The 8,491-nt window shown below is 42.3% G+C and overlaps 1 protein-coding gene across 1 annotated transcript in view; it reads left to right on the top strand.

Annotated features, from left to right (window-relative positions):
* Positions 1–725: 725 nt before the first annotated feature.
* VPS33A (VPS33A, CORVET/HOPS core subunit) overlaps positions 726–8,491 on the top strand; it is a 22,631-nt gene continuing 14,865 nt past the window's right edge. Inside the window, exons 1-6 of the mRNA XM_003796011.3 lie at positions 726–940; positions 2,772–2,837; positions 3,257–3,384; positions 4,253–4,439; positions 6,241–6,357; positions 6,797–6,971. Of these exons, the coding sequence (XP_003796059.1) occupies positions 839–940; positions 2,772–2,837; positions 3,257–3,384; positions 4,253–4,439; positions 6,241–6,357; positions 6,797–6,971 (775 nt within the window). The 5' untranslated portion in view covers positions 726–838. The remainder of the gene's footprint in view (positions 941–2,771; positions 2,838–3,256; positions 3,385–4,252; positions 4,440–6,240; positions 6,358–6,796; positions 6,972–8,491) is intronic.

The following is an 8,491-nucleotide window of genomic DNA, read 5'->3' as shown; positions in this document are numbered from 1 at the left end:
CCAAAAAAAAAAAAAAAAAAAAGACTTCATAACATAAAGGTGTTGCCTAAAGGATACTGAAAGGATCCATGCACCGAAAAACCAAATACTGTATTTTCAAGTCTGTTTCACCAGATCCCAAATGGCCTATTTCCATCCCAAAGTATGGAAATGTTTATATCCACATAATAATTAGCAACTAAGTTCTAGGCACCCTGCTAAGTCTTTCATGAGGACCATCCAATGTAATTTACATATTCCTCAGATCCTCACTACAACTTTGCAGATAATATGCGAATTCTACCCACGAAGCAAGTGGTGGGACCCATATTCCAGATGCCATACTATTTGTATGAAATGCCACTTCACTGTAAAAGTTTAGCAGGAAGGTCTGAAAAACGAAAAAGTCACTTAAAAGTTCCCTCACCATATCCCCAAATTTTAGCCTATAAACCAAAAGAGGCTTCACTAGAAAAAAGCCAAGGACATTCCGATTGCTATAATTTAAAAAGATTTCTTTTAAAGTTTACCCTCAAGATACCATTACACAGAAGTTGCGATTTTTAAACGAAATGAGTGAAATCTAGTCTGCGTTTTGAAGCTCCAACGACTCCTGGACTGAGGGTCTGAAAAAGGACATGGGTCTAGGAGTATAAAGAACCCGCCAGGCAGACGACAGCCGCTGCCACTAGGACCACACCCCACACCAGCCCAACCTATCAGACACCAGTTTCCGGGTTTGGGGCGCGGTAGCGGCCCGAGTCACGTGGATCCATTGGCACGTGACACGTCCGTGAGCCTCTCATAGGAAGGCGCCGTCTCTGTAGGGGTCGTAGAGAAAGGGGGCGTGTGGGGCAAGATGGCGGCACACCTGTCCTACGGGCGAGTGAATCTGAACGTGCTACGCGAGGCGGTGCGTCGCGAGCTGCGCGAGTTCCTGGACAAGTGTGCTGGAAGCAAGGTGAGGGGTGGGAGGCGACTACACCCTAGCCTCCTGTCATCCGGCCTGGCTTAATCCTGCTCTGCCTGCGTGCATTCGCGGTGTACGAGTTCCTCTGGGCTTCCCCGGAGGCGAGACTCGTACGGCGGGGAGGGCCTGGGCATGTACCACTGAGCCGGCTTAGCACCACGTGTGTTTCTTTGACAACAGAATAAGCCACTGTGATAGCCCAGCCCCTAGTGAACCGGTTTATGTCAGGTGCCCTCCGGGTCTGGGGAGGGAGGGGACGGTGGGAGGCCGAAGAATATCGATGGTCTAAGTGTCTATTGTAGTGACGGTACGTGCTTTCGAAAGTCTGAAGCACCAACACCTAACTATCTGTGCTTATACAGATTATGGGAGAAATTTTAGTTTTAGAGGTTTTAATCCGGCTTCCTAAAATAGGATTATTTCACCTTTTTAAGCCCCCAGTTCCCAAGAGATTTTTATAGGATTTATTTTAAGTGGTGTCACGTCCCTCTCGTCGTCTTGTGATTTTTATGGCAGTCCAACTGGAGAGAAAAGTAGATATGGGGAACCTCCAGAATTCGACTAGAACCCCAAGAGGTGGAATGGGTGCTAGCAGCCATTGAGAGAAGAAAGAGGGTTAAATCGTAGGGATCCAGTTTAAAATTAGCAAATGATCCTGGGATCTGAATTAGGTCATGCATTGTATCAGTGTCGACATCCTGTTTGTAATATTGTATAGTTTTGAAAAAAAATTCTTTTTTTGAGACAGTTTCACATGTCGCCCTCCGTTAGCGTGCTGCGGCGTCACAGCCCACAGCAACCTCAAACACTTGGGCTTAAGCAGTTCTCTTGCCTCAGCCTCCCAAGTAGCTAGGACTACAGGCGTCTGCCACAACGCCTGGCTGGTTTTTTTGTTGTAGCTGTCGTTGTTTGGCAGGCCCGGCTGGAACCCGTCAGCTCCCGTGTATGTGGTGGGCGCCCTGGCCGCTGGGCTACAGATGCCGAGCCTAAATTTTTTTTTTAATTACTGGAGGAAGCTGGACAAAGTGTATACACACTCTGTATTATTTCTTATAACTGAATGTTAACCTACAATTATTTATTTTGAGACAGAGCCTGCTCTGTTGCCCAGGTTAGAGTGCCTTGGCATCAGCCTAGCTCACAGCAACTTCGAACTCCTGTGCTCAAGTGATCCTCTTACCTCAGACTCCCCAGTAGTTGGGACTATAGGCACCTGCCACTAATCCTGGCTAGTTTTTCTATTTTTAGTAGAGATGGAGTCTCCATTCTTGCTCCCATGGGTCTTGAACTGAACTCAAGCAGTCCACCCACTTCAGCCTCCCAAAGTGCTCAGATTACAGATCTGAGCGGTCTCACTAGTAATCTTCCTGTGACCATCAGTAGCATCACTTGCCCCGATGTTATTATTATAAAATTTGTCACCCCTGGTAGAGTACCATAGTGTCACAGCTCACAACAACCTTAAACTCTTAGACTTAAGTGATTCTCTTGCCTCAGCCTTCCTGAGTAGCTGGTACTACAGACACCTGCTACAACACACAACTATTTTTGGTTGTAGTTGTTGTTTAGCAGGCCGGGGCCAGGCTTGAACCCACCAGCCTAGTTGAATGTGGCCGGCGCCCTACTCACTGAGCTACAGGCTTCGAGGTCCTGATGTTATATTTCGACACAGTATGTAAATGTGCTTAGATCTAATGGAAATTTTTGTAAACTCATTAGAATTTGAAACAAATATTCCTGCTGATATGACTGCTATTTTCTGTTGATATTGTTGAAATTCCTGATATTAAATGTAGTAAGAGAATATTTCTCCCCTTTATAGGCTATAGTTTGGGATGAATACCTAACAGGACCATTTGGCCTGATTGCACAGTATTCACTACTGAAGGTAAATGAGCTGTTTGGGTTTTGTTAGGAGATTTACTTGAGTAATGATAATAGGATTTTACATCTCCTCCTTAGTAAGTGGTTTTCAAAGCTGTTTGGTCTTTATAAACACTGATACTAGTATATGATTAACATTTTGCGTATAATGATCCTTTGCTGTCTGTACTGATCCTAACTTTATGTTGTATGATCATTACCTGTTACCTTTGACATTGCATCCTGTGAGATTTCTTTGAATGCCAATGCAATTAACAGTGGCTTTATCATGAAACTTTGTTCATTATGCATTTGGCTTAGGGGTACTTAAATTTTGGTAATGAAGTATCAATGTGTACTTGATTGGGGATGTTTATCTCTGGATCTGGAAATGATAGGTAAATTTCAGCCTTTTCGTTAACTTTTTGTGAATTGTTTTCCTAGGAACATGAAGTGGAAAAAATGTTCACACTTAAAGGAAATCGATTGCCAGCAGCTGATGTCAAGAATATTATTTTTTTTGTCAGACCCAGGCTAGAATTGATGGATATAATTGCTGAAAATGTACTCAGGTATCTCAGAGCTTATGTTTGATGTAAAATAGGTTGATCTTTATAATGGTTTCAATGTGCTGCACCTCTTCTCATTGGAAATCTCCACTCTTGCGAGTGCATTGGAAGGTGGTCTTTTGGGAAACTGGGGCAGGCATGTAAAAATATAAAATAGGGGGTGAGAAATTGGTGAAGTTGTTGTAAATAGTTTGAGAGGAGGATCATCATATAATATGTTTTCAGGATAGCTGAAAGTTTGAACCTGTATCAGTAAAAAAAACCCTGGTTTAAAAAAAATAAAACCTCTGATGGTAATTTTTCAGTATACTGAATGTATGCTTGAATTTCATAAGCCAAAAAAGAGCTCATTACAATTTAATATAGCATCCAGTCAATAGAGGAAGTCTGTGCTCTGCAATAATTGATTGATGCGGCCCCTAATATCTTAAAAGCCATATGAGCTATTTTTAGAATTCCCCCGTTTAGGAGAGTAGAGGTGGGTGAAGAGTGATCATTCATTTTTCTCATAAGACTCTGTGTGACTGCACTGCTTTTGTCTTCAGTGAGACACTGATAGCTTACTGAAGACAGATATCCTATTTCAATAAACCTGAGAGCTTTAATGCCCTATAAATGGCTTAAGAGAATGCTAGAAGGTGCACCACAAAGTACTGGCTATGACTCAGCCCTGCTTTTCTGTCAGTGGGAAGAAAAAAGAGAGTGAGCAAGCAACTATGATGGTTTGTTTCTGAGAGTCAGTATTTCTGTATTTATCTAGTTAGCATTTATTTAGTGCCTGCTGTGTACCAGGCAGTGGGGATAAAAATAAGCAAAATGGTTTATGTCTCTTAGGAAGTTCATAAGCTAACAGATGTTCTTTACATTGCAGTGAAGACAGACGTGGCCCTGTAAGAGATTTCCACATTTTGTTTGTGCCACGACGTAGCTTGCTGTGTGAACAACGGTTGAAGGATCTGGGTGTTTTGGGATCCTTTATTCACAGGGAGGAATACAGCTTAGATCTCATTCCATTTGATGGGGATCTCTTATCCATGGAATCAGAGGGTGCGTTCAAAGTAAGTTTGGCATTTTCTCAACAGTGGACTTTAACTTTTGCCAAATTTATGAGTGTCAAAGTGTCACGTTATTCTTTAATTTGCATTCCTTGACTGCTGTGCAGCTGAGGGCTATTTTATGTTTATTGATGTTTAATATTTTCTCTTCAGCAAATTCCTTATTCATTTTCTTTGCCCATTTTTTTTCTTTTTGAGGAATTCTTTATATATTCCAGATATTAATCATTATAGGTTATAAAAACTGCAATAGCCAGCTCTGGTGGCTTGTGCCTGTATTCTCAGCTACCTAGGAGGCTGAAGTAGAAGGATCACTTGAGCCCAGGAGTTGAGCCCAACAAGCTGTGATCACACTTAAGAATAGCTACAGCACTCCATCCTGGACAACAACATAGGGAAAAAGTGAGACCCTGACAGTCCCTCTCTTTAAAAAAGAAAAAAGAAAGAAAGAAAATGAAAACTGCAAAATAGCTTCTCCCAGTCTGTAGGTTATCTTTTAGCTTTGTAATCTTTTTTTTTTTTGTCATGTAGACGTTTCCTATGAAAAATACTTAATCCCAGCTCTTTGGGAGGCTGAGGCCAGAAGATCGGCCTGGATAACACAGTGAGACCTGTCTCTCAAAAAAAAAAAATTTTTGAGACAGTCTTGTTCTTACTGCCTGGGTTAGAGTACAGTGACATGATCATAGTTTACTGTAACCTCAAACTCCTGGGTAAAGGGATTTCCTACCAGAGACTGCAGAGTAGCTGGAATTGCAGGTATGCACCACTGCACCTGGCTACTTTCTTTCTATTTTTCTAGAGTTAGGGAGTCTCCCTCTTGGTCAGGCTGGTCTTCAACTCCTGGCCTCAAACCATCCTCCTGCCACAGCTTCCCAGAATGCTAGGATTACAGGCATAAACAGCCACACCTGTCCTCTATAAAAACATTTTAAAAACCAGTTGGAGGATGGGCATGGTGGCTCATGCCTGCTCATAATCCTAGCACTCTGCAAGGCCAAGGCAGGTGGATTGCCTGAGCTCACAGGTTTGAGACTAGCCTGAGCAAGAGCAAGACCCCATCTCTAAATAGCCAAGCGTGTGGTGGTCTCAGCTACTCAGGAGGCTAAGACAAGAGAATCACTTGAGCCCAAGAGTTTGAGGTTGCTGTGAGCATTCTGCCAAGAGCAACAGGTGAGACTCTGTCTCAAAAAAATAAATAGTTGGGCGGTGCCTGTGGCTCAAAGGAGTAGGGCGCTGGCCCTATATATACCGGAGTTGGTGGGTTCAAACCCAGCCCCAGCCAAAAACTGCAAAAAAAAAAAGTCTGGGCAAGGTGGCTCACATTTGTAATCCTAGCACTCTGGGAGGTAGAGGCAGATTGCTTGAGATCACGAGTTCAAGACCAGTCTGAGCAAAAGTGAGATCCCATCTCTACTAAAAATAAAACTGAAGCAAGAGGATCTCTTGAGCCCAAGTTGGAGGTTGCCGTGAGCTATGATGCCATGCCACTGTACACAGGGCAACAGCTTGAGACTCTGTCTCAAAAAATAAATTAATTGATTAATTAATTAAAAATAAAAACCAGTTGGGCACAGTGGCATGTACTTGTAATCTGGGGCTCTGCCCAGAGAGTTGCTTCCACGCTGAGCCCAACTACAAGGCTGCTAACCTCATGGTCCCCCAGCTTCCCTAGCAGAGTGTGAAATAAATGAAATGATTTTATTATTTCATGCTGAACCCCAGCCTCAGGAACAGAGGCAGGCACCTGGTAGGCCCCTGGGAGATGACCATAGTCCGACAGTAACCACCTTTCCCTCCACAGGAATGCTATCTGGAAGGTGACCAGACAAGCCTGTACCACGCAGCTAAGGGGCTGATGACCCTGCAGGCTCTGTATGGAACAATCCCTCAGATCTTTGGCAAAGGAGAATGTGCTCGGGTGAGAACCTGCTGCTTTTGGATAGTGAAGAAGGGGGCTCCAGCATACCCCAAAGAGTGGGGAAGAATGGGGAACTCTTTATGAACAAATACAGTTAACCATTATTTACAAAATCTGCATTTGTGAATTTGCCTGCTTACTACAATGTATTTATAACTCCCCACGGCACTCACAGGGTTTGTGTGGACGTGCAAAGAGGTGAAAAGTTTCAGTTATACGTGGCTCATTCCATAGCTAAGATTGAACAGGCCGTCCTCTGTGGTCTTGTTTCAGCTCTTCCAACTGCAAACAAGTATCCTTTTCACAGTCTAATTAGTGTCACATTTTTCACACTTTCATCTTTTTTGTCAGGGATTTTGCTCTTTTAAATGGCCTTTTGGAATGGAAAAATCTGCTAATTCCCAGGAGGGTCACACCTGATCCAATGTTTTGTTTCCAGCAAGTGGCCAACATGATGATCAGGATGAAGAGAGAATTCACAGGAAGCCAGAATTCAATATTTCCTGTTTTTGATAATCTCTTGTTGCTTGATCGAAATGTGGATTTGTTAACGCCTCTTGCCACTCAGCTTACGTATGAAGGACTCATTGATGAGATTTATGGCATTCAGAACAGTAAGTAAAGTGATATCTGTTTTCACTAATAGGTAATATAATAAAAATGTCCTTGACCAGGCATGGTGGTTCATGCCTGTAAAACCAGCCTGAGCAAGAGCAAGACCCCCATTTGTACTAAAAATAGAAAAAATAGTTGGAAATTGTGGTACATGCATATAGTCCCAGCTAACTTGGGAGGTTGAGGCAAGAGGATAGCTTGAGCGTAGGAATTTGAGGTTGCAGTGAGTGAGGCTTGATGCCAGGGTGCTCTAGCCTGAGTGACAGAGTAAAACTCTGTCTCAAAAAAAAAATTCTTTATGTGGAGGCTGCCACTTTTATTTTACATACTTTAAGCATTATTTGAATTTTTTTTCTTTTTTGAGACAGAATCTCACTTTGTCACACTTGGTAGAGTGCCATGGCATCATAGCTCACAGCAACTTGAGTAGCTGGGGGTACAGGCACCCGCCAAAATGCCTGGCTAGTTTCAGAGATAGAGTCTCACTCTTGCTCAGTCTGGTCTCAAATTTCTGAGCTCAAGCAATACACCTGCCTCAGCCTCCCAGAATGCTAAGATTACAGGTGTGAACCACCTCGCCTGGCCTCCATTATTAAATTAAAGATCCAATTTTTTTTTTTTTTTTAAATCAGGATCTCACTCTGTCACCCCAGGCTGTAATACAGTGGTGTGATCATAACTCACTACAACCTTGAACTCCTGGGTTCAAGTGATTCTCCCACCTCAGCTTCCCAAGTAGCTAGGACTAGGTGTGAGATTTTTTTATGATTATAAAAGCATCTCTCTATATAAGAATTTTTCATCAGTCAGATTATTTTCTTTCCTTACATTCTTTGATGTAGGAATTTGGGGGCTAAAAGGTGTTAACATCGTAAGGCACTTGGTATATGTGGCCAAACAGCTTTACCAAAGAGTTACAAGTAGTTCACCAGAGCATGTGTGTTTTAGGGAAACAGATTGAATTGGTTTGGCAGGAGCTGAGGTGGAAGAATTAGATTAAGGCTACTCTGTAGAGGAACTGTATACCATGCTAAGGAATTCAGAAGCTTACCCTAGATCAGGGTAGACACCTTTTCTGTACAGACACAGATAGTAAATATTTTAGGCTTTTGCTGTTTATATAGTGTAGATTATACAGCGGAGTCTTCTTACCTCTGCCATTGGAATGTGAAAAGAAGCCATGGAAAACGTGAAAAGAATGAGTATGGCTATCTGCCAATAAAATTTTATTTACAGAAACAAGAAGTGGACAGAATTTGGCCCTCAGGCTATAGTTTCTGATCCTTGTTCTAGAGTGGCTTTCACTACTTTGGATTGCAACCCACAGAAAGAAATGTATTTAATATCATGACTTAGTGTATATACACATATATGTATGTACATGTGAAATGGAAACAAAAGTTTTATTCAAAAACACCACTGTCCCTTCCTTGATATGATGTGGATATGCTCTGGTATTTTTTATTCTATGCAGTTTATGTTACTGTTTTTTTGTTTTTTTTTTTTTTTTTTGAGACAG

The sequence above is a fragment of the Otolemur garnettii genome, unplaced genomic scaffold (genome assembly GCF_000181295.1).
Source record: "Otolemur garnettii isolate 467f Iridium unplaced genomic scaffold, OtoGar3 scaffold00099, whole genome shotgun sequence".
Lineage (NCBI taxonomy): Eukaryota > Metazoa > Chordata > Mammalia > Primates > Galagidae > Otolemur > Otolemur garnettii.
This window is presented reverse-complemented; position numbering and strand designations above follow the sequence as displayed.